This window comes from Agelaius phoeniceus, chromosome Z (genome assembly GCF_051311805.1).
Source record: "Agelaius phoeniceus isolate bAgePho1 chromosome Z, bAgePho1.hap1, whole genome shotgun sequence".
Classification (NCBI taxonomy): Eukaryota; Metazoa; Chordata; class Aves; order Passeriformes; family Icteridae; genus Agelaius; species Agelaius phoeniceus.
The window spans coordinates 31,646,751-31,672,709 of record NC_135303.1 but is presented as its reverse complement, the minus strand read 5'-3'; the positions used below and the strand labels follow the sequence as shown (position 1 = coordinate 31,672,709).

The window sequence follows — 25,959 nt, the reverse complement described above, 5'->3', positions numbered from 1 at the left end:
AGTGTTTCTTTGAGTGTCAGATGAAGCATGCTCTTAATCATGTCTGCTGGCATGCCATTAAAATAGGCCTTATCTGACTTTAGTTCAATCGAGACAGTTTTCAGGAAAGACAAGAAAAGAGGGATTGAAAACCAAGAGATATGACTTCATCCTAGTTGTGATTAGTGAATCGGGCCCTCAAAACCAAGACAAAAGAAGTAAAATGAGGTAACAACTATTTGAGTACAGATACTACTAGCTAACACAAGGATTTGGGGAGAATTTTTAAAAACACTCATAAACTGACCATACACTGTGTAGTAAGACATTTTTTGATCAGGTGGAGCAGTTGAAATGTCTATGAACAAAATAAATTGGGAAGAAACATTAAATATAACAAAAATATAAGAATATTTTTAAGTTTAGTAAAAAGTGATTCCTCCAAAATGGATTTGCTGTCAATAAATATTGAAACTAAGAACTTCCTTACCATTCAGGGCTACGAAGGAATCTGAAAGACAAATAACAGGGGAAAAATCATTATTTGTATCTTGTTCTTTCTTTTAAGTTTGCTGCTAATAAGCTTTAATGTTTCAGCTGATATTTATAAGCATGTGATTTGCACCCTAAGGACCCAGGCAAAACTAATATTCAGACATACCCGAAAACAATGTCTGGCTTTGAAAGTGCTCACAACCAGCTCTGTACAGGACCTACTGTACAGGAGAGAGGGCCAGTGTCCCCCCGCTTTCCTTGTAAATCCTAGTCTAAGGCAAGGCACTGCAGGGGATGCAGCCAGCAATGTGAGTCAATGAGGACAAAACTCAGGTGACCCAAGATCACATGAAGTAATAAAATCTGCTGTGTTAGCAGGGAATGAAATCTACCCCTGTGCAGTGTCAAGGTTCAATGCACCATTCAGGGCTAAAGAGGGATTTAAGCAGGGCATGGGCTTTGTTGCTCTCTGCACAGAAGCAGATCTCTCTCCATGAGCACAATGCGCTCTTCCTGAATAATTTCCTACCCTCCTTTTATATGTAACTGATATCAGGTACATTCCACTCCTGCCTAACCTATTTGCCCAAGGAGAGCAGAACTGGCTGAAAAGGGCAAAGATACACCAGCTGGGAGCTGGCCTGATTTTGGTGCTAACCCATTTTACAGGGGAACAGAGGGGAGGCCTATCTGTACACCTCCTTCAAAAATCTTTGCAATGGTCTATATTACCCTATCTTAGGACAGAGGCTGAAAGTGATGAGAGTAATTAATGCCTCTTGAATAAGGATGCACAAGGCATGAGAAGGCTCTGGCTTTCTACAGAACGTCTGGCTCACACCACGTCCCATGGCACAGTCTAGCCCTCTGTTATTTTTCTCTGTGTTGCAGAAGTAATGACTCTCTCACTGTACATTGATTCCTCAGCTTCATCAGTTTTATTGCAACAGTGCAAATTAAACTGAAAGGGATGAGAGTCTTGATTTCATGAGGTTTATAAATAATATTTGGAGCTCAGAAGCAAACCAACCTTGGTGAGAACATTTGGAACAAGAGCTGTCCTGAACACAGATGTTGGTATTCCTGAAGGCTCAGAAATCAGCAAGGTTTCCTTGCATGCAGTGCAAGCTATGCACTTTTAAGCATTTCAGTACAAAGCCATAAATGTTTAAAGACCGTGTTTAAGCTTCCAGCTCATGCTGTCACGCTGTTTTAAGGTTTACCATTAAAATTTCTTAGGCAATGCAATAGTAGCTGACCCTTAATACCATGAGGTTGTCCAGACTGTATGTAAAATTCCCTAAAATTCACAAACTAAGCAGTTGTCATTTCTTGATCTGGATCCAAACTGAAGATATATTTTTCTGCCTCACTGTGCTGCATGGAAATGTAGTCCAAGTCACAGACTACACCAAGAAACCAAGCCACTTCTGTACATTTACATAAACAACGCAACCACCAGGGCTAATAAAGACAATGACCCCAATTCATTATGCCATTGCTGTAATCAATATCCTCTAGAGCTGAGCTTTTCTTGTTATGCAACCACTTTGAAGTCCAGTGTTTGTATAAATCACAGGAACTGGCTATTTTCCTCAAATACATTTAAATAACAGTTCTTCTTGTGAACCTGCACTATTAGCTACATTGCTGTTCCTGTCATGGCTTATGTTGCTACAAAAGAATGCCTGACAGGTAATGGTGATTTGAGGCATTCAGAAGGATACTGTGACACATGGTAAATAGAAATAAAAGCTTTGCTTACTTTGGCAGTCACCCAGGCCATCTGTATTGCCACGTTCTATGTCCTGTTCAAATGACAGTCTAAATAAGAGAAGGAAACAAAACAGTATGAATAACAACAGTCATAGGCCTAACCAGAAAGAAATTATCACATGTTCAATTGAAATAAATCCCTGCTGTGAAACTGGCTATTTCTTTGGAAATTCCACACAAAGGCTGAAAAACCGCAACATACACATTTGAGCTATTCATCATTGCTTAATGATTTCTTAGCTTCTGATGACACTTTTCCTTTATATTATTACATTTTAAAAATCCACAGCATGCTTCATTACCAAGGGAAGAAAAGACTTGCATTTTTTAAACTGTTAAATACAGGATGTTATCAGAAGCACCTGTAACCCTACCTTAACCTGTGCACAGAGTAGATCAGGTGCACTGGCACTTTGGAGAGGGAAGGGAGCCAACCCATTGGGCAGGTACTGTGCTTGAGGAAGAAGCCTGAATTTCAGCAGTCACTTAGGTACGGCACCAGATGAGGCTCAAGGCATAATGTGCATCCCACAAGAGGTATTCCTTTTAACTCAAGGGCTCTACTGACAAACACTCACGTGATTTTCTAGCTGATGTGCTCAGCTTATGCTCCCAAGCTCACTCTGTGATTTTGGATAACTATGGAAGCTGTTCTTCCAACTTCCTGAGTGGTCAAAGGTGAATGACAAGAACCTTGGAAAACTTCCAAATACAAGCCCTTGCCTATATTAGAATCCTGCCCTTGAGGCATAATTACCCTTGCAGACAACTCATTCTACCTCTGTGTTCTTAAAGCACCTGCTCTACTGTCATCTACTCCTGGAGGATGACTAACATCTCTGCCTCCTGTTGGCCAGCTTAGAACTTCACCAGATATCTTCACAGCCAATCTGGACCCCCTTCCTAAGCACTGGACAGAACATGGGCGGCCTTGATCTCTTTTGGACTTCATCACTGCAAACTGCACAGCCTCTGTCTCGATGGATCTACTGAGGAAAGTGGGAGCTGCTCTAAAAAGTGAAATATGGAAGTCCCCTACAACTTGCCATGGAAGTTGAAGAAGCCTCGAGCACTTTTTGGAGTTATGAAAAACCTGATATGGACACAGGTACATTTTAATATTTCCCTACCAAAAGTCAAATCAGAAACAGCCCACACTTTTGTAGTCAAGCATATACAGACACATACAGCTACAGCATCCCCAGCAGATGGTGGAAATCAGCAAATTAAGAACAAGACAGAAGCACAGTATGCTTGTCTATTATATAGTGAGGACCTGTAGAGAAGCAAGGTTAAATGGCATCAGATGTAGGGCTCTCAAGGCTCTGTGATGTCTATGCTACACTTCCACTACTACCATGAGGGAGTACAGCTGATAGCTCAGAGTGGGCAGTCATGTGGTGTGTCAGAAGTGGCCATGAAATGTGAGCTCTGAAGTGGGTTTGCTCCCTCTAACCTTCCCAGACTTTCATTATCATAAAATAATTAAATTCTACTGTTAAGCAAGGGGAGATCCAGCACTTCTCTAAATCTGTTTTAAGCCCTTATTGTGCTCTGTTATTCCTCTTAGTAATGCACAGTAAATTAGAAGGACTGGTTTTGTTTTCAGTGGACAAATTACTTGAGTAATTTAATTTGGATTCTATTGCCTCTTTAATCAGCTGTGATGGCTCCAGTGTAGGCTGGTCCAGACATATCCATCCAGTTCACTCCTTTCAATAATACACGGACCTTAACACAGCCCTTTCATTTTCTTCTTCCTCCTCTTTCAGCAGTTACCAATCAGCTGACTGTTCACATCAAAAAAATTTGTGAGACATTTCGGAGGTGAATGCAAATAAGATAGAAACAAACACTTCCCACATTTTTCCCCTCTCTAAAAGCCACAAGTTTCAAATAGCTTTGCCCAAGACTGCCTGGCACCACCGCCAGAGCTTCACAGCCCTTCCAGCGAGAGCCCTTACTCACTTGGAGCCAAGGACCAGCTGCGTGCACACCCCGCTCTCCTTCACCCATCCGCAGTATGGGTCCCTGGATGCTATGCAGGCCCTTGGGAGAGAAGAGCACAAGGTGGCATTCAGGAGTGCTGCAGCTTGCCCAATGCCCAGGCCTCTGACAGCCACCACCAAACACGTACTTTTTGCACTTGCCGTGACGCTCGCAGCGTCCCAGGGGCACCTTGATGACACAGGTGGAGAAGGCGACGTACAGGGCGCTGCTGGGCTTGTCAAGCTGCATGCCCATGATCCGCTTGTCCTCCATGCCGTCGTAGCTGCACCTGATTTGGATAAAAAAGGGATGTGGTTGCAACTGGGCTCTGCTGGGGGAAACCCTAATTGTCCCCCAGGCTGAAAAAATAAGATCAAAAAAGCTTCCGCCAAAAAAATCCATAAGAAAGGTAGAATTAAACAAGTCAAGGAGAAAAGAACACACAATAGCCACTAAAAATACTGACAGACATATAAGAAAGTATTAAAAATGCATGGGATGGTTAAGAATTTGGGAGCAACAGCACACCAGAAAAGCTTCTGACGCCCCTTTGTTTTTGTGTTTATTCTTCTCCAGCACTCAAAGCAGCTGAAATTTCTGCCTGATTATGGCTCACTTCAAAGCCCCCTTAGGCATATTTGAGGAAGACTGAAATGTGGAAAATTTCCCTTGGAGAGTTGCTTGCTGCTTGCTGAGTTATTTGGAGAGGAATCAGGGTTTTTTATAGGATTAGAAAATTAATCTTCCTTTCCAGAACTTCACTTTTAATTATCCATCAGCTGCTGCATAGGATGGGCTATTTTCTACACAGATTGAATAAAAAATCTTATTGCAATGTAGAGACTGATAAGCAGACATCCCCTCCCTAAACAATTTAAAATTACCCAAAAAACTTGGCTTCTCTAACCACTTCCATTTCCATGGGACAAGTTATTCTCTGGGAAATCAGAAGTTCAAAGTCACCTATACATGAGTACAAAGAATCAGATACACACTTTTCAGGGTTGTAAACATTGATTTCCTCCAGGAAAAGGCTGTCATTTAGGAAACCAGTGTTTCCTGTCCGTGCCAAGAACTTCAGGATGATTCCCTTCTCTGACCCCAAGAAAACCACGGTATAGTTCTGATATGGCCCAGCAGCAGAGTCAACAGCAATTTTGGTCAGGCGATATCTAAAACAATAGAGCATTTTCAGAGATAAATCACAGAGATAATCACAAAATTGTCATTTATTTAATCACTTTCTTCTCGTCAGATAAGTGTATGGTACATTTCTAGCAACCATAAAACACATTTAAGCACTTTTCTTACCTCTCTATAAATCAACACAGACTGTACCAATTTGGCTCCCCAGATGTTGGGGAATTTTCACGTGTTTGCATACCCACACATCCAACAGCCACCAGAAGTGTACAGAATTTCAGAAGTGTCTAGACGTTCAGAAAGCTGAAGGGCTGCTAGGAGCCTGAGGGCATTTAGGAATTATCCTTCCAAAAGCCTGGTGATTTCTTCAGACAGGGATAGAGATTCAGTACAGTGAATTGTTTTAAAAATTTCAAGCTCTGTCACATTAAAAGCAGCTGAACTAGGTTCAACTTGTTTTGTCAGGAAAAGCTGTGTCACTGCAAGAGTAAGATGCTAAACACCATTTTACCTCACTAAAAATCACACGACTGCCACCGAGCAAGTTCAGCACTGAAGTGAAATCAAATCTTGGGGTGACACAATTTATTGAAAACAAGTATACTGGTGGTTTGGTACTAGTTGGATGGTACTGCCTATCAAAGGGAAGCACTCTGTGGAGCTTGCTACTCTCATCTTTGGTTGGAGGCACAGAACCTGACAGAAAAACCTGACATAAGATACATTACTGAAATAAAATCAGACCCTTCCACAGAACTAAGTGCCCAACACAATATTCTACCTTTGCTCAGTGGAAGAGCAGAAAATATGGCAAAAGTTACTCACATTATTCTGTTCACTGCTGCAGGGTAGATAAGTAGTATAATGACCACAGCAGAGAGTGGGAATGTATTTTGATAGGAAGGGGATAGTGTATTTAACACTTGGTGATTTAGGAGTCTTTGTTCAATCTGTTACTATTTTTTTCTTGTTGCTATAGAAAGGATGCAGATTAGGCAATTACTTCTGCTCTATACACTTGTGCAAACATTAAAGCTTACCAGTACATAACCTGACAGACATCTACATATCCTGTGAACATATCCTGGCAGACATGTTTGTATCCTGTGTACATATTCCTGAATTGTCTGCTGATCCTTGCCTGAAGTTTTTACTGAGCCATCTCAAACATTGACCCGTAAGCCAAAAGATGATTAAGCCTTCCCCGCACAGCAGTTCCCACAACATCCGGCTTCAGCACAGCACGGTTGGAAAAGACTGAGGTCTTTCCTATCTTGAAAGCTCCTCAGGGAGTTCCGCAGCATCTGCTCAGCTCTGCCACCATTCCTAGCTGGATTCATGCCCAGGACACCAGGACATGTACAGAGTTGGAGGGTATTGGAAGCAAGGCTGTTGGCACAACTTGACAGCTACAATGCAGATAGAGCTCACTCAGTGCACGTACCTGACCATTGTTCTCAGGAACCAGGGTCGGTTGACAATGGAAGGTACAGCCTCGTCCATCAGTGGATGTGTTTTGATGAAGTTCAGGGTATCATCTGGGAACTCATTAGATGTTACATATTTTTCTAATGATGTAGAGCCAGCACAGCAACCAGGCCTACATAAAACGAGACAGTAAAGCCAGAAAACTTATTTCACCGAGGGCAAGCTTCCTTTTGTGATGAAGCTCTAACTGCAATATGATGTGCTTTGCAGGAGTTTAACTTGACAGAGGATCGATAAGTGTGGTGGACTTGTTCAGCACCTCAGGGGAAGCCTAAAATCCTGCTCTGTCCTCCATTCAGAAGGACTTCATGTGTCACTTATGAGCACAAAATAATTTTTTCATCAGGAGCACTACACACACAGTTCTGTAATTTATCCATTCATATGGAATGTAATCACAGCATGTGTGCATTTGGCTTGATGCTTCCCAATTGCACAGGTGTTTTCTGATTCTGTAACTTGCCTGACTGACTGCTTTCTCCTGGAATAAAAGAAGTCCCTATAATACAGGAAGAAGTTAATTTTTTTAACAGGTATGAAAAAACGCTACTTTTAGTCACATCTGATAGAAAACTGACTATTGAAGAAGAAAAACTGAATAGCATCCATGAACACATTGTTTTTACCCTTTGTTCAGTTTGGATGAGATGATTTAAGAATGGTAGCTCATTGAGAATTTTCACTAAAAAGTTATCTGCCATTCTTTAACAACTTAAATGCAAATCTGCTTATGCTATTTCTAAAATCTACCTGCTCCTAAGATGTAGGCCAATCTTCTTGCCTGGACAGGCCATCTCTCAAAGAATCAGCAAAGTGTTTTGTTTGTTAATATTGTGTAGGTCATTTTCTTTAATAAAAGGCTCATTTGATTCCATTTTCCAGAGCACTGTGATTCTTCAAACCTATGGGCCAGTGTGAGGTGGGAAGATGAAAGATGGACCACTCACTCCGAAACACATTGCATCATCCAATTTTCATCTACTCTGTTGTGGGTAAAGGCATTGACACCAAGAGTAACGTCAACTTGAACAAAATACAGGACTGATCCTATCATCTGTGTTGCTCAGATTTAGATAAATAGTCAAATATTAGGTAAATAAATCTTGTGTGGGAAGGGAACATAGGACTGGAAGGACCTAGCTGTGTCAACAAGTCTGGTCCCACAAGAGCTAAGCAAGGAACATTACATGCAGACAGTGTGTACTCTTGCCTCCTCATATCCAAAATACTTTAGCTGTCTTGTAATTGCATGTAGAACTAGCAACAGATGGAGAGAAGGAAAAATCAAGGGCATAATTGGTTTCCTAGGTCCTTGCAAGGGCATTGACCCATGAGACAACATTCCCAGAGGACTTGAGGAAACAGCCTGGCACCCTCTGGCACCATGGTGTCTACGGTTTCTGTGTATCTAATCTGGAGGCCTATTTACTCCTAAATCCTAATAGCATGATTGGATTAATCCTGTTTTAATCCCAAAACTGGTTTAGTTGAGTCAACATAAATCCCAGCAAACCTGCTGTCTGGCCAAACAGGGAAGTGACACCTCAGAAGGGCTCTGGTAGTTTTCTGAGTAATGTTAGGATCATTAGGGGCAGTAATGTTTCTGCATCATACTGAGAAACCCAGATAAAAATGACCTTATATCAAAGGTGCCTGTCATATACTTCTGCATGAGCTAGAAGTAACGATTATTTCTATTAAGCAGATTGATCGCTAAATATTACATGAAACACTGTTCACAATTCACTTCAGATTATGTTCTTCAGGCTTAGAAAGAGCAATATTATCCCATCTCCATCATAAAAGTTAGCCTGCTATTGGCTCATCCAAAACTTGTAATGCAACTTTCTGTTCTTCTTTCACACTTTCTTCTTCTTCTTTTCCCCTTCCCTGCCAATATATCTCAGCAAGGTCCAAACAAATAACCTTGGAGTCATCATGCAGCCTTGCACCCCCAAGGCAGACCATTGTAGTCAGCAACTTGTTTGAAACACTGCAAAATGAAGAAGAAAAATTCTGCAACACTGCTAGAAGCTGCATTACTAAGGCTCAGACTGAAAACAGACACAGGATTTACCAATTTTCCAGTCACCTTCAAGCTCTTCTCTTGAATGACAACTTCAGAATACAGACAGCACAGTAATACTACACTTGGCAAATCCAAAACATGATGGACTAGGCAGAAGCTCAGTGTCCACCATGGAGCTTCATAAACTCATAGAACATTGTGAACTGGAAGCAATCCAGAAAGATCACTGCAGTCCAGCTCCTGGCCCCACAGAGGACACCCCAAGAATCACATCATGTGCCATGAGAGTGCCATGAGAGTGCCATGAGTGTATTTCCTGAGCTCTGTCAAACTGGTGCTGTGACCACTTCCCTGGAGCCCAAGTTCCAGTGCCAAACCACTTCCCTGGGTGAAGAACCTTTTCCTAAGGTCCAACCTAAACCTCCCCTGACACAACTTCAGGTCATTCCCATGTGTCCTGTCACTGGTAAGCACAGAGAAGATATCAGCGTCCACCCCTCCTCTTTCCCTCATGAGGAAATTGTAGATTGTGATGAGGTCTTCCTCAGTCTCCTTTTTTTTCAAGGAAGCCAAGCGGCCTCAGCCACTCCTCACATGGTTTTCCCTCTAAGCCCTTCAACATCTTTGTAGCCCTCCTTTGGATACTTCCAACAGCTTTACATTCTTCTTATATTGAGGTGTTCAACACTGCACTGAATACTTTGGATGCTTTTTCCTTTTGAAATTATTTAAGCTATCACAAGCAATGTAAAACATGCAATAGAGGTGCAAAGCTTAAGTGAGATAAATGAATTTGATTTATCTATATGCATCTCAATATCTCACAACAAAATGCCATTGGTGTCAATGAGTTAACAAGTGTCTGTCAACAGCAACTTGTTTGAAATAGTACTTGTAAGAAATATGAAGAATGTAGTAGAGGAGATGCATGCAAACATGTGAAAGTGGGGAAAACAACTCATAGGAGGAATGAAGTAAACTGAATCTCTAGTTTGGTGGAATGCTCTTTTTTGCTCTCCATAAATCATCCACTGTGGCACTTAAACTGCATGTTAATCATAGAATAGCAAACTGTTCTAGTTCTGACTGGTGCAGGCTTTGTAATGAGATATATCTGTTACTGAACCAATTTACAATAACTGTGTAACTCACACCATTCTTAAGTGATTATTCTGACCAAGTGGATCTGATGCTGGCCTGATATATGTTACACAAATGTCATTTAAGTGGAAAAATCTCTATTGCATAGTTTAGATCCAAATTCAACTCAACTTTTACTTTATTGTTTCAACATGTATAATTGTATCTGCACCTTACAAGGCTGTTCAAAATATTAAAAAGCCTCTGTAGCCTGTATGAAGGAACTGAACAATATCACTACACATGAAACATACCTGGGCTTGGGCACTCGTTCATCAGGAACTGGTGTCCATGTGGAGTCTGGAGACTTTTGTTCTTTGAATCTCCCAGTAAATACATTGGCAATGTCAAGCATGTCATAGGCACAGACTGCAGAGCCAGGAATGCTGCAAAGTGACATTTCCCAGAAATTGTTACTCATTCTGCAGTTATACATAAAACCTTGAGAAAAATATGCTCTATAGAAGCCTTCCTTTACTCAATACTTAACTCTAAATCTGGTATTAACAGGAAAACCCAGCCCCATGGAAAAGCCTGAATACCAGTCAGCAGGCAGCTCCTGCCAAGAGAATTTTATTCAAAGCTTCACAGAAATAAGTAATTGTCATAATCTTGAAAAAGGGAAAGAATTGGTCAAACTTTGTCTGTCACTGGCAACACATGAGGAGAAATTGCCAGTCTCATTCAGAACCCATTACTTGGACATTTAAGGTCTTCTAAGTCTTAACATCTCTCAGTACCAACTCTTGTAGTCCCTGCCATGCCTCAAAAAGCACATTGCATATAATTCAGAAGTTGGTTCTAATCAAACTGGAAGCATGCTGCAATGTGCCATTTACCTGGCTTTTACATGTAATTCATTCATGCTCCCACAGCCTGATATCCACAAAGTGTTCCCAATGAAAAGGAGTTAACTATACTCAGGAGTTTGGTCTACTCAATGAAATGAAAAAGCTTATAGAAACAAATTTGATATTATTTTAAGATCATAACATTGCAAATTTCAGTTTTTTGGATACTTGAATGCAACTGCACAACAGCATTGTCCACACATAGTTAATTTCTTACATACATACTTTTTGAAAGGCGTGTGGGTTTAGCATGATCAGTTGCTTGGAAGCATGAAATACTAATTTTTCACCTATTTTTTATTTATTTTGTACATGAGCTACTGTATTTGTGTCTGACTCCCACCACTTGATTTTATTGGGTAAATAGCATGAACCCAGCTGGCTCAGGCTTTCAATCCTGCTCTTAGCTAGTAGGTTATTATACATCAAAGAAAAAACTGTAGGAACTATAATACTGTTACAGATGATTAAGCTAAACTCCTAAAGGTATATAAATTGATAGAAAAACAATCATTTGAATAGTAAACAATTTCAAAATGCTTTTTACTGAAGAAAAACAAGTTGAGAGACAGTACAGTAGTTTTATTTTGATCTCCACAGATTTATCTTTTTATATAGAAGGAAACTTAAAAGCTCAATATTAATGTGATTCTGCACAGCAGGAGTTTTAAATGGAGGCAGCCATATATACGTGGATGTAAGAGACGGTCAAGGGTATTTGGCCACACAGAGGACCTCATCCTAAAAGACAGCTCAAAACCCACTCCAGCTAGAATATTTTGCACATTGCTGAATTAAGTCCTTAAGACAAAAAACCAACCATAAAATCTAGTAGTGTCACACACTACTAAAAGTGCTCAACACAAAACTACACACGGATGGAAGCCTTGCTGTGCTCAAAGGACTGAAATGTCTTTTACTCGTGAGGGTGACAGATTACAGGTCTGTAGTATGATGCAGTGGGAAGGATGGAGCACTGTGAGTCACAGCCAAGGAGGTCCAAGCCACCTATGAACTACTGGATGACAACTCAACACTAGTTTCTACTTGAGTGACCTCTGATTAGACTGAAAAATCTCTTCCATTTCAGTCTAGAAGGAAACTTTGTTCTAGAGACCAAAGGTATTTGTTTCAACATTTCTTTAGTGAAGGAGGAATGAGAGATGCATTTATGTCAGAAGTAGGTTTCATAGAACTACAGAATCACAGAATATCCTGAACTGGAAGTGACTCACAAGGATCATTGAAGTCCAATCCTCCTGCAGAGGACATCCCAAGAATCACACCATGTGCCTGAGAGCATTGTCCAGATGGTCCTTGATGTCTGTCAGGCTTGGTAACTTCCCCAGGGAGCCTGCTCCAGCGCCCAACCACACTCAGGGTGAAAAACCTATTTTTTCTGATATCCAACCTAAACCTCTATGACTCAGCTTTCTTGAGTCCTCTTATAAGACACCAGAGAGCAGAGACTGGTGCTTGGCCCTCCTCTTCAACTCATGAGGAAGCTCTGAACTGCTGTGAGGTCTTCCCTCGGTCTCCTCTCCTCCAGGCTAAACAAGCCAAGGGCATCGTTCACTCCTCATATAGCTTCCCCTAAAGTCCTTCACCGCCTTCATTGCTCTCCTTTGGATGGTCTCTGATATCTTTAGATCCTTCTAATATTGTGGTACCCAAAACTTCCCCCAGCACTCAAGGTGAAGCTGCCCCAGAGGAGAGCAGAGTGGGACAATCCCCTCCCTTGCTTGACTGGAGATGCTGTGCCTGATGCTCTCCAGAACATGCTTGGCCCTCCGGGTTGCCAGGTCTGCTAAAAAGCTGTGTCCAAGAATAAATATATGCTTTTCTGTCATCTTCCATGTCTGGCAAAACCTGCAGCCTATAAAACAGTATTTTGCTTTTTACACCAAGTACTTCGATTCTAAAATGCAATACTTAAGGAAAAGAATTATTCATGAAACACCACAGGAAATACTAGCAGGGTGGGAGTACAATCTCAATTTTGAGATAATTGCAAGATACAATCTATTTTCTGATGTTGAATCTCTATTTGTTCGCCTGTTTTTATTAAGCCAGATTGCACGAAAAGAGATCAACTTAATTTAAGCTTGTATTCCCTATTGGTGGCATAATTACTCCATTGCAGTTTCTATTGTTTTGATGTCAAAAGTGGTGATTTTACATTACAGATCCAGGCTTACTCTCATTTGAAATAAGTTCTGTGAATGACCTTACTGAGGTCAGGCTTTGACAAGGAGTGGCAAGGGTACAGCAAAACTAAATGAATTTCAACAATAAAATTCCTCTTTTAGATCAAATGTTACTGTGTGAAACTGCGATATACTTTTTAATTAGAAAGCGACTATTTTTTTAACTTTGGGAGTTCTCAGTAATTAGATACAGTTACTCCTCTAATTACTTCCAGAAAAACACGCTAAAATGTGTAAACAGTGATAAAATCTCTACAGATGAATTGATGCTTTTGGATAACCACGCAAACAATGAAATATAGGTGTTCTGGAGACCCTCCTTTCCAGCCAGCAAGACCTTGGTTCTCCCAGGAGAGTCAGGGGGCAGCAGGGTCAATGCATGGTCAAAGATCAATGCAAGAGTCACCAGGGATGCATAAAACAAAAAGAAGGAGATAATATGGTTCTTGGAGGTTTAGCTACAGACAGGACAGACACAGTCCTTTCTTTGTGAGAAAAAAATACTGTATTTTCTCTTTGGAATAATATTCTGCAGGTTACGCACTGGAGCACTTCTTGGTGGCTGGTGTAAACTATTCCTTTGTAAAGAAAATATGTCTGAGGAATGTGTCCAGATAGTAAATGGCTGAAAGCCACCCTAAGTTACCAGGTATGAAGTAAGCAATAGCAGGGTGCCTTAAAATTGAACACAAGCTATTGTTAAGTGCAGGGTACAAAATAATTATGTTGTACGAGCGATCTCTTCTTGTGCTTGCATAAAGTTAAAAGGAACTGCAGTGAAAAGCAAAACATAGAGGAAATAGAAGTTAAAATGTTATTGTGGCTATTACCTATTATATGGAGTGGAGAATGTAGCTAAAACAACATCCCGGCCATTGAAATGGATAACATCTGTAACCGACTGCAGTATGTTAAAGTAGAAGTGTGAGTCGCCAGGAACTGAGCAGTTCAGCCGAGCCTTGAGAAAGGAAGTCCACTGTTTTTCCAGCACTCTCTGAGATCCTCCCATGTCATTTTTGCAAACCTGGGCCACCCTTGGGAAAACTACCTGGAAGGAATAGAACAAAAATAATGGAGAAAATTAAATGTTTGCTTGACCTAAAGTCTTCGTTGGAATACTGCTTTTAAAACATTTGGAATAACACAGCAAGGTGCTTAATTTAATACCACTTTTATATAATCTGTGACAAATAAGAAACAGAGAAAAATTAAGCTCTGGAACAGTGTGCTATGAAAGATAAGACTGTGGCATTTACTACACAGCCATAAATCCTTCAGGAGATCTGTTCTCAACCCATATAAAATTCATTTCCATACAGACTGCTTAGCTTTCTATTTCCCCAAACAAAAGCACATTTCATATTCACATCCTTGCAACCCACACTGCTGCTCCGATTCTTGTGTTTTCAGCACTTAAAAACTATGCAAATCTTGCTGGGCTTTTATTCCTGCTCTCCACCTTTGTGACCTTGGTCAGCTTTTCTGACTGCTTAGTCAGAAAGCTATTGTGAAATTAGCAAAAATGCAGAAAGTGTTTAATTATTCTTTGCAGAATGGCAGAGCACAAAATTCCTACCCTTGTTTACTCAGCACCCTAATTCATATTTCTTACAGAAAAAATTCTTCCTGCTTTGGAATCTGTTTTTAACAATTATCTACTGTGTTGAACTAACTAGATTAGCCTTGTGCTTTCAATAATTTCAGAAAAGAAACTCTAGCATACACCATCACTGTAAGAAACTACACATTTTCCTTTCAAGACAGTGCAATGTTTTACTCCAGCCAACCTTTTGGCTTGAGCAATAGGAATCTTCTCAAAATGCTGACCTTGTCATAATGATTTATGGTTCTCATTTCAAGGTCACTCGTAACAGCATTGGTCCAAGAATAGCATAAATTTTCCTCCTCCTCAATCTGACAAAGTCATTCAAGGCAGTGTTTTTGCCCTTACCTTTCCCATGCTGTTGTACTCCACTGCTATTTCCCGGAAGAAGAAGTATATGTAATTGCCATAGTCAACTGCCTGAACAAAGTACGGCTCTAGGAAAAAAAACAGCAACGCAAGACACCTGATTTAGGCACCACGTACAGGATACAGAATGCAAAGAGAAGCCAAACACATTCACACATAACATCCAGAGGTGAAATGTCTGTGCTCGACAAACTTGATCAGTTTTCAGAACAAACAAATCGCTGCTGCAGAAGAATCACTGTCTGGGGACAGGAGAGCTGGGAACAAGTCTGTACAACATCACTGCAGGGTAGTTAAGTCTCTGCCACTAATATGTCTGCCCTGCATGGAGTAAGAGGAAAGGTAAACAGGCATTTATAACGGTATGCCTGAGGGGTCCAAGTAGCGCTCTTTATGGCATGCAGTCTGTGAGTTGAGGGAATAACAAACCACGTAACTGTTTCTGCCCACATGTGTCTGTGGCAGCAAGCAAAGTGGGACAGCTAAAGTTGACACCTGGCAAAACATTTCTGCCTGCAGAAAAAGACTTGAAACTATGGCTTTGCTCTCTATTAAAATCACTCCAAATGCTAACAATTCTCAACACCTACATGAAGTTAAACAGCACAATCCTTAACAATGAGGGCATTTACAGCACAAAAATTGGCTAATTCAATGGCAGCAGTACAATCCTTAAGAACTGTAACAGAAAGGCTTTGTGCAATATTTGCACAATTTTAGTTTCATTAATGAATCTTAGCATTACAGGACAAACCTTCTATACTTCATAAAGCCTTGATTGTTACCAACAGTGCTGTGGCAGGAATATTTGCAAACACAGCACAAGCACACAGAGCCCTGCAAGCTCCAGCTTTTCCATCCAACAGATGTAAACTGGATTTCATCTTGGAAAGCTCACTGGAATATATATTCTGATCTACCCAGCTCACAGCTTCTGTCAAATCCAGTAACTTTGGGTCAGGACAGGAGTGAAAGAAATAAACAGATCAGAGAAAGCAAGAGATGTAATCTGCTTCCTTCTTTCTGCCAGAAAGCATTGGTGAAATGAAATGCCAAAGAGGTCTGTCAGAAATCCAAGACTCTCATCAGAGATGCTGCTTTTTTTGCCTTGTTTGTTTATCTACCTTTCAACCACTTGGAGTCATGTTTAACTGTCCGCAGGGTTGGGCTGTCTCCCAGGCTCCGGTATATGACCGCATCTATTGCGAGGAAGTCGGTCACTGTGGCAGAATACAGCTTTCCCTCTGGGGAGGAAGGAAAGAAGAAACCAGGGGGGAGGAACATTAGAAATAGTACAATTGCTTCTTCTTTCACCAGTCAGATGAGAAGGGGAAACAAAACCATCACAGTCTCCTTAGGAACACTGAAGGAAGGAAAAAAATCCAGCCAGGTAAATGGAACTGAGTACCGAACAGGCAACTCACTGCTCTGCAGAATGGTAATTTCAGAGGGATGCTGTGGAAGAAAATAACCTTATGGAATAATTCTTCTTCAGTTTAGATATGTCATACTGAACTACCCCATCCAGTCACATGTCACTAGTTCAACGCTCAGAAATTCTGCTTAGGTATGTCAGCAAAACAAAAACTGCTAGTTCCAACTGGGAGTGCAAACCAGACAAGGCTTGGAGACTGTCAGCTAATTGACGCTTATGAAAATTTCTCCCCTTGAGAGCACTTCTGCTCTGCCAAAGATCACTAAGAAAAAATTAACTTACATGTTGGGAGCCCTGCTGAAACAGGGAGGAAAAGAGATGGAAGAGGATTACCCATCAATATTTCTCTTCTACCATGCATTTTAGGCATTTCCCATATGAATTATGCATTCCTCTCTCTTAAAGAATGGAGGACAAGTGATAAGAAAGGGCCTACAAAATGGCACCCCAAGGACAACCAAAACATACAAAACTATAAGGATATAAAAGCACAAGTTTCAGCAATATTTTAAAATTTTATTTGTTGTCTACTTTGTTTGCAGGTCATGGTAACTGTACAGGACTGTTTTCATGTGTGAAATAGAACTTGGAACATGCTGTCTGCTGGAAGCACAGCATGCTGTGGTGCAGCATGAGCACACAAAATTATTTCTCTGTTGCATCTGCATAAAAACCAGAATTGTCTACATCTTGTTTGACAAAGATTATGTTAGTGCCTTGAAGGCACCAGCACTGAGGACATTCCCAGGACAAAGCAGAGAGGTCTCTATTGGTCAAGCTCTCCTCATTATGCTCTCAGACTTAGTGTAAGACTGAGAGCTGTCTCAAAGGCGGATGCCAAGAGAAGGTTGCTAGACTCTTTTCAGTGGTGTCCTGTGACAGGATGAGGAGCAATGGCCATAAAGTAAAGCTCAAGAGCTTTCCTCAACATGAAAAGAATTTCTTTACATTGAGGGTGGCAGAGCACTATAACAGCCTTCCCCTGGAGGTTGTTGAGTCTCCCTCTCTGGAGGCATTCAAGCCCCACTTGGACACATTCCTGTGTCACTTGCTGTAGATGACCCTGCCTTGGCAGGGTGGGTTGGGCTGGATGATTTCCAGAGCTCCCTTCCAACCCTAGAAACTCTGTGAGTCCATGAATTTCAGCTCCAGATTTAAAATTCAGACTGTTTTTTATTAGCAGTACTGTATGCTTTGTTCTGACTCATGCAATTCTTGTCCTTATTTGGCTATTTAAGAATGATCATTTTTTCTTAGCAAAACAGAAAAAAATAATTACTACATGTGTCCCCCTCCCCAGTTTAAAATAGAATAAAAAGCTCAATTTTTTAGATATGGATGTCTGAACTCATGTTTATACAACCACACTCTTATTTTCTTTCCTGCCAAGTTCCTGTGACCAACTACAATTCACACATATCAGCTGCAATAGCTACAGGCTGCAAGAAGAGCCATACTCAAGTAAGTGCATCCAACAAACTCAGATAACTTGGATTTGTGCCCTAAACTGTTCTGAAACTGCTTTTCATTGCACTCTGAAAAGTTAGCATGGGTATCAATATGTAAGACACATATAGCAGTGATTTTCTGAAGCTAGCAGATTTATGAGGCGTATTCTACAAATATTTATTTGAACTGTATCAAATTTATTCTGAATCACCATGAAGGAGTATGATAATTTCTATAAATATTCTCTTTATTTTCAATTAATTCAAGGATTTCTTCAGAGACGAATTTGGAGTCATCTTTCTGAACTTCAGCTGCATTCAAAGTGAATGTTTCCAACAGGCTGGTCATAAACTCTTTCTTGGCCAATACACTGAGAAAGACCCTTCTGAAAGGTCATTCAGGCTGCATGAAGGATAGGGAGTCTGAGATACATGGGAAAAATATTTCTTTGAAGGAGTTTCTCTATTTCCATGTTTTATTAATTACTTGCTACAGTTAGAGAATTTCTACTGTATATTCCTGCCTCTGACTGTAATTAAGAAATCATTCTACCACTATCATCACCACTATTATTGAAACAAAAGGACCATTTATTTGCACTATAAAAAGTAAAAAAAAAAAAAAAAAAATTTGAAACAGGTTACAAAATCTCTCCTTTGTGAGGCAGATGATGATACCTCAAACATGGTAGTGCTTAATAGAGCCCTTTGGCTATAGATTTGTTTGAGAATGGCTTAAATCTTAAATCTTCAGAGGAACAGCTTAGTTATTTCCATGTGAGCACCCAGACTCTGTTTTATAGCATTATACTTGTTGAAGAAGACTCACATTATCATGGAGGATGTTTTTATTATTTTCACCACCTATCTATCAGCCAGATCTGAGAAGAGATCAGCAGGGTTCACACTAGGAGAAGTTCAATAAAGAGATAATTTAATCAGGAATTTCTGACGACATATCAAAAAATACCATACAATCAACAGCCAAAATTAACCCCATTTATAAGATTTCCCTTTTTCTAACTATCGTAGTAGAAATCAGAATTAACACTATTATGCTGCATGCAGCATAAATCACCACTAGCCAATACACTTCTCTCCTTTTGTCTACAGCAGCTGATAAGATCGTAGACAGATGTTTTCAGCTTAAAAAAAAAAAAAAAAATCACCTCCCCTTTCCTTCTAGATCTAGAAAAGGGCATGCCACAGCATTTTCCATAGCTTCCTTTTATTATGAATGTTAGCTTGGGCTTAGAGTTGTTAATGAGCATATCCTGCTTAATCCTAATTAAAGCTTACACAAGCCTTGACTTCCTTTGACGTTCACAGAAGCTGAATGCAGCCAAAAATGGTGCCACACACAGGCCATATTATCAAGAATACAGGAAACACTGAAATATTGATCCAGGAAACTGAGGCTTTATGCAATGTTGATGACAGTGAAGTTAATTTCAAAGACGGGAAGGCTTTTTTTGCTAGGGATTTCCTTATGCCCCCTCTTTTTAGCCAGTGTTTACTCTGTTTGACACCATTTAGATTTAGGCATTCTGGGCTCAAGCAAGAGGCACAGTGTTACACCAAGCCTGGGCTGCAGGACAGAAAGTAAAAAGTTTATCGCTGTCATTTTACCTGCAAACAACGCAACGTTGGCATGCTTTGCGTCATAGGGGCACCTGGCCATTCCACTGAATTCCTCTTCCAGATAGTCCAAGGTATCCATCTGAAAAATCAAAGGGAGCTCCTCAGATAGAGAAAAAAAGAAACAAAACTTCTGACCCAGGATGATGCTTTATGACAGTGTTTCATCTTTTCTGGGCACAGGAGAAGGCCCTTACTCTAACTCTACTCTTGACTATGAAGTAAAAACTTGACAAAAAAAAATCATGGCATTAAATAAAATAAGCCTGAAAAAAGTATGTCCAGTAAGTCAGGCATTCTTTTGGAGCTAATAATTCTCACCTTGACACATTTTACTGAAGTCTTCAGTCTATATTTTATCTGCACACAAGTTTTGTTTTGAACTGTTGCAGGCTATGTGGTCTGTGGTTCTGGCAAGGCTCCAAAATTTATCCTCACCAATGACCCAACAGAAGCACTCTTATACACAGAAAAGACTGCAAACTGCATTCAGAAGAAACAATACTAGGACAATTATCTCTGTGTGCATTTTTCTCCCCCAAGTCCAGAGGTCCTTCTCCTCTAGTCTCAACAGTGGTGCTCTCTTCCTTGATTTGCATATTCAGAAAGACGCTCTTCAAGTTTTACTATAGCAGTTGAGTCCGTGTCACAGAGAATCCTCTTACCATCAGGCAAGAATTAATCTGTGCAGGAATGGTAAATTCTGAGGCTTATGTGTAACTCCTGGGAAATAAATTCACCCTGGGCACTGATAATGACACAAATATACAGATTGAGTTTACATGAAGTTCAAGAAGGTTTGGTGAGTTAAGGGAGAATTGTACACCTGTTACCCCTTTCAGATGCTTATACTACAGTATTTTGAGAATAAGAACCTCTGTAGCATATTCAGGCAACTTGTCCATCTCATACTCTATAGATCACACACAGTAAAGATTCACAGAGCATGACAAATAACCCACACAGCACCATTCACTTAAATAAACTTTTAATTTCTATGTTACAGCTTTCAAGTCCTTCAATGGATGATTTGTGATCATTTGTTTTCTGTCATGTATCCTTTCTGTCAAAGTCCACTCTGAGGGGAGTCAGTTGTGTTTACTCAAAGGCTGAAAAGCCTTTCACATGATAGTGAGAGGAAATGAGTTAGAGTCCTGAGTAACTTTTCCTGCATCAAGCTCCACAGGCTGGGCTCACCCTCACTGGCACACTTGAGGGACAGCCCTGCTTTCTCTTTGGCACACATTTAGTTCTCTCTCTGGATAATGAAGGAATATATGGAGGAAAAGCCAGGGCAGGTGTTGCAGAAGCCTTCTGAAGACTGCCAGGGGGATCACTATCCAGCCCTGCATCACAGGGGATAAAAACTCTGGAGTAAGGGGGAGGAGGCCATTTATATGCCTCACACCAAGATGTCAAAGAAATCTAAAATTGTATCTAAAAGACAACTTCCACACAAGGAGACTGGCTGAGATTTGTTAGCCTCATTATTGGAATTCAGAGATTAAAAATTAAAAATTGCAAACTGTAGTAGAAGAATAAATACAGCCCAGTGATCAAGAAGCTTCATTGCATACTAGGAGCAGGCAAGGAAAGAAAGAATAAAAGGAACAGCTGTTAGAGTAGCTAACTGTACCTCAGAGTTACCATGACACAGGCTTGTATTCTTACTCAAATTTGGTTATTCCTCCACAGACTGGTAGAAAAAACTACCCTGCACTTCTCTCCTGTGTTTTCTAAACTGCAGCCATTATAGTGGCTAAATGAGGCAAACATGATTGCACAAAAATCAAGGAAGACCACCAGTCACAGTGAATACCATTAGGGAAGTAGTTTTCCTGGCTCTTAACATCTTTATTCTGCTTTTTTCCAATAACTCTGAACACAAAACCTAAATGGCAGTTGTAATGTTGTCAGGAGCAGCATTAGTAAAACTGAATTTTATTTTTCCAGAAAAAAAGATGAGAAATTACCTGTGGATATAACAGTGCCTAGAAAAGCAGAGTCTGGATGTCAAATGCCTAAATAAATTAATTTCAAAGCTACTTCAGAGATATCCACTGTTGGGAGTTATATCAGAATATAATGGTGAAAGCCTAAGAAAATGGGAAATACTTCAATAAGTGGGTCCTACTGGAATGAAGACTCCTGACATACACTATGCCAAAGGAATAAATTGGCTTCAGGGCATTAATGTCAAGTATGCAGGAACCAGCAGAGTTTCTACACTGCTCCAGATAATGTTTTGGCTTTGCAGATCCCCAGCAAGTGAGGAATACTCTGTCCTGCTGTACTGCTCCTGCGGAGATTAGCCGTTTCATCACTCTCACAGCACAAAATGCCATAGGATCTTCACAGCATCCCTATCTGGGGGGCTCACAAGAAACTCAGGTTTTTCTTGCTATGTCCCCAGGCTTCCTCAGAACTGGTTTTGTGATTGAGAGCAGAAGAACAGAAATTTTAGAACATGATCCTCAGCAGTAACCCCCAATATTAGTCTATGACTTGATGTGAGTGTCAGTGACAAGCTGAGGAACTTTCTGAGGTGAGACTACAGCCCCAAACAGGGATCTGAAGGACTCTGTACCTATGGGGGGGCAATGCAAAGTGGCAATACTCTTGATGTGCAGGAGTTGCAAAGAGCTAGGTACTCAGTCTGAGATTTTCTCAGAAATCTAATTAACATTGAACTCAGTAGCACTGAAACAAGGCAGGACAAACGTTTCAGAATTGAATGGTGAACAGGTGAAGGATAATCTCACACAGCTGCCAACATAGTCACAATAAATCCAACCAAAAGACAAGGCATAAGTGAAATTCTGCAAACAGATTACATACCTTGTAGTTCCTGCAAGAAGGGTTGAATGCATTTGTTCCACAGATAAACAGTGTATCCTCGTTTCTTTTTAGGAGAACTTTAATAAAGTTATGACATTCATCCTGAAGAAAAATAATAAAAACTATTTCAACTACTGCATTTTGAGTATCTGTTTTCATTTTTAAGCAGTGATATTTCACAGGTTTAAAATTAAATTGGCTGGTACCCACTGTGATACTCTGGCCTTGTTTTGACTATGTTTAACTAACAATGAGCAATTTGTAATTAATTTATATTCTAGTGGCTTAAAAATTACAAAGAGCTGAAGACAAAGCATTCATATTGTAGCTCCTAGTTTGCTGATGTTGACAAAGGTAAATTTTGTTTGAAAACTGTTGCTTTCCTGAAGAGTGAAAAATCTGATTTTGTCACCTGTGCCACAGTCAACTAGTGACATCACTACTACAATATACTGGCATAAAGCTTCTTTAACTAGAAGGGGAAGTAGATGTAAAGAATTAAAGAATCTGCATCTAATTATGATACTAATGCCAATCATAGGTTCCAGGATGAAACTGGTGTGAGAAACAGTCCTTCTACAGCCCCACATTCCTCTTTTCTGATACTTTACCTGAACTTCTCAGCAAATTCCCACAGGGGGATGGACAGCAGCACTTGGCTTTTGAAACAATGGTAAATAAAACTGGTACACTAAGCATTGTGACCTGTTCCATGCCTTAAATATTTCGGGATATTGCTGTGGCTTCTGTCCTAATATTTTATCACTTTCGAAGTGAACTGGTTTTGCAAATTAAAGCCTTCAGTAAGTTGATGGAAAAAGCAATTACTGGTAAGAAGTGAATGGCACGATCCATTCCACATCACAGACAGCAGCCTGAGATAATAGTGATGCAACTAAACTGAAGTGGCAGTTGCAGAAGAAATGAAAATTGCGTACCTTATGTTTTCCCTTCATTCTGCATGTGTCTACATCAGCTTGTCTAGATTTCCATGTCAATTTCTGCAAGAATGACGAAAGAAATCAATTAGAACTCAGAGGTTTTTCACATTTGATTTCAGAAGTAGAAGTCCCATAGGGGAGACTAGCTTTTGAACATACATTTATTGAAAGTTTTCTGCACTCTTTCTCCATTATTAATTCACCACAATGAAACAATGGAAATTCAGTGATGCGGATCATTCATTTAACTTTGTTTTGCCTCCAATTTATGAGGCTAGAAATCCATCCCTCTTTCTTAAAAGCCTAAACGAACAGAATTCAACAATAGGTGAACTTCAGAAAATGTGTACTTTTCTAAGAAGTAGTAGATGTTCTCTTCTTTTAACTAATATTGCTCTACAAGTCAGAATTATAATTTATGGACTATGAACCTTCACTGGATTCTAAATGAAATATACATTCCCAAAGACAACATTTTAGATCTGGAAAAAAATAAAATTCAGGTACTTACAACTTCAATTCAGCTAACAAGCTCCAAGAGTTTTTCACCTGCCAAGAAACTGCTGACTTTATCTGCTAACTCTGTTTCTCCAGAAGATTTACAGCTAAATCCCAGCCAGTTTTTTTGTTTTTTGAGATGACTTTCAAAAATGGTCAAATGTGGAAGACTTATTAATTATAATGAAGCTTTGTTTAAAATCACATGGCCTAAGACGGCACCACCTTAGACATTATTGCCTTGATAGTTCTGACAGTGTTCCTGATCAGTACACTGAGGCACTGTGCATTCATGGAGGGGCCCAAGCTGAAAGAGTAACCATGAATGTTCATTTCCATTGTAAGCTTGTGCCCTCACTCTTTGATGAGTTAAAAAGCTCACTTTCACCATCATTCACAGTTATAATGAAACACTGTCGCTTCCTCCAGTGGAATTCATCCAGTGCCCAAATTTTTATGATCTTCTGTCAGACCAAGGCTGTGTTCAACATATATTACAAAACACGAATGAAATGCAAAGGAGCTGAAGGGAGATTATTTTCAGTATGTTCGTGTTAATGTACAATGCAGTAATGCAGACAAAGCTTTTCTTTGTTTGAATGTAACTTCCCATAGAGATAATGTGAATACATCTACAAAGTGATGTTATAGTAAGATTTTATTTAGTCAGTTCTAGCACAAGTGAAAAAAAATTTGTGCAAATGAAAATATGTAACTTGCTTCTTATTACAGAAGTTTCAGTAGACTTAATTGGGATAGTATAACTGTTATAGAAAACTGCTGCATATAAATGAATAGATGTTTGACAGATGTTCCATCGGGGACCTCACCATATTTCAGTACAGGTTGCTTATCAGCCCAGCTAAACCACTTATCAGAAATTCGCAGAGGACATGATTGCTATTCTAGCTCTCCACAAATATGATTAGCAATGCCATCTTACTTGCTTATTACAGTTTTACAGCAGTGCTGGCAAGTTCTTTAAAACAATGTTATCATCCTATTTATTTGAAGCTTGTTCTAGTGTCCTTGGTTTCTGGGCAATGATAAAGGTTACTTACCTTGCTAAAATAAATTTCTTCTGTATGTGATGTGTCCATATCAACAGTATAAATATGATCCCTGTGAACAAAAGCAAAGAATACAACGTCAAATGGAATAGTTGGACAGTTCATTTTCTATAAAAGAGCTATCTATCACAAGATAATCCATAATCCATTTTTAAAAAATCAGAGATCTTACCAGAAGACATTACTGGCACCATCTCCTGCTTCTCCCAGAAAAGCATTTTCACATATAAACTGTTTGTCTTCCCATTAAGAGGAAAAAAAGGAAAGTGCTACAAAACTTCAAAGTAAGATTCTTTCCCAAAAGCAATTATTTGAACAAATGAGATTTGGGAAAGTAGATAAGACTTGAGAGATTTCTGCTCTTTCAGTCCTACACCAGGATGCCACAATGTAGCATGCAGATGTGTTTCTGTTTCCTGAAATCAGCCACAATAGCTTTTAGGCACCATTTGCCAGATTCCTGGGCTAGATGTCACTGTGGCATATAGAGACATTTAAGGTTAAAAAGTCCTTCCCTTCCCTTCCCTTCCCTTCCCTTCCCTTCCCTTCCCTTCCCTTCCCTTCCCTTCCCTTCCCTTCCCTTCCCTTCCCTTCCCTTCCCTTCCCTTCCCTTCCCTTCCCTTCCCTTCCCTTCCCTTCCCTTCCCTTCCCTTCCCTTCCCTTCCCTTCCCTTCCCTTCCCTTCCCTTCCCTTCCCTTCCCTTCCCTTCCCTTCCCTGTTACAATTTGATTGACAATATGGTAGAAAAAAGGCACAAAACTATTCCCAGAAATTATTCTTTTCTTCACAAGCTGCAGGCCAAACTAAACTGTAAAATATTTCTCTGAAAAAAAGTTCACTCTTCTTTCCTTACAATTACTTTCCTATTTTCCCCGAGAACCCGTCCCCCTCGACAATTAGCTGCCAATCTGTTCTTAGGAGGAGGAAATAGAAACAGCTAATAGGTAAGGAGATATATTTAGACATTCTCTTCTGTGTAAACAGAGAAAAAGGACAGGTCTGTATAGAACCCAGAAGTTGAA

General features: G+C 40.1%; 1 protein-coding gene across 6 annotated transcripts in view; it reads right to left on the bottom strand.

Annotated features, from left to right (window-relative positions):
• Positions 1–25,959, bottom strand: part of SEMA6A (semaphorin 6A) — a 118,493-nt gene that overhangs the window by 34,793 nt on the left and 57,741 nt on the right. For 3 of the 6 annotated variants that reach the window (XM_054652605.2, XM_077171169.1, XM_077171167.1), the window contains exons 4-18: positions 24,929–24,989; positions 23,367–23,429; positions 22,429–22,530; positions 19,582–19,672; positions 16,194–16,313; positions 15,049–15,137; positions 13,928–14,145; positions 10,294–10,425; positions 6,827–6,982; positions 5,235–5,411; positions 4,388–4,528; positions 4,219–4,299; positions 2,240–2,298; positions 470–490; positions 287–337 (exon numbers count right to left, since the gene is read on the bottom strand). In XM_054652605.2, the coding sequence (XP_054508580.2) occupies positions 287–337; positions 470–490; positions 2,240–2,298; positions 4,219–4,299; positions 4,388–4,528; positions 5,235–5,411; positions 6,827–6,982; positions 10,294–10,425; positions 13,928–14,145; positions 15,049–15,137; positions 16,194–16,313; positions 19,582–19,672; positions 22,429–22,530; positions 23,367–23,429; positions 24,929–24,989 (1,562 nt within the window). The remainder of the gene's footprint in view (positions 1–286; positions 338–469; positions 491–2,239; positions 2,299–4,218; positions 4,300–4,387; positions 4,529–5,234; positions 5,412–6,826; positions 6,983–10,293; positions 10,426–13,927; positions 14,146–15,048; positions 15,138–16,193; positions 16,314–19,581; positions 19,673–22,428; positions 22,531–23,366; positions 23,430–24,928; positions 24,990–25,959) is intronic. The other 3 variants (XM_077171168.1, XM_077171170.1, XM_077171171.1) reach the window with 2 other exon arrangements.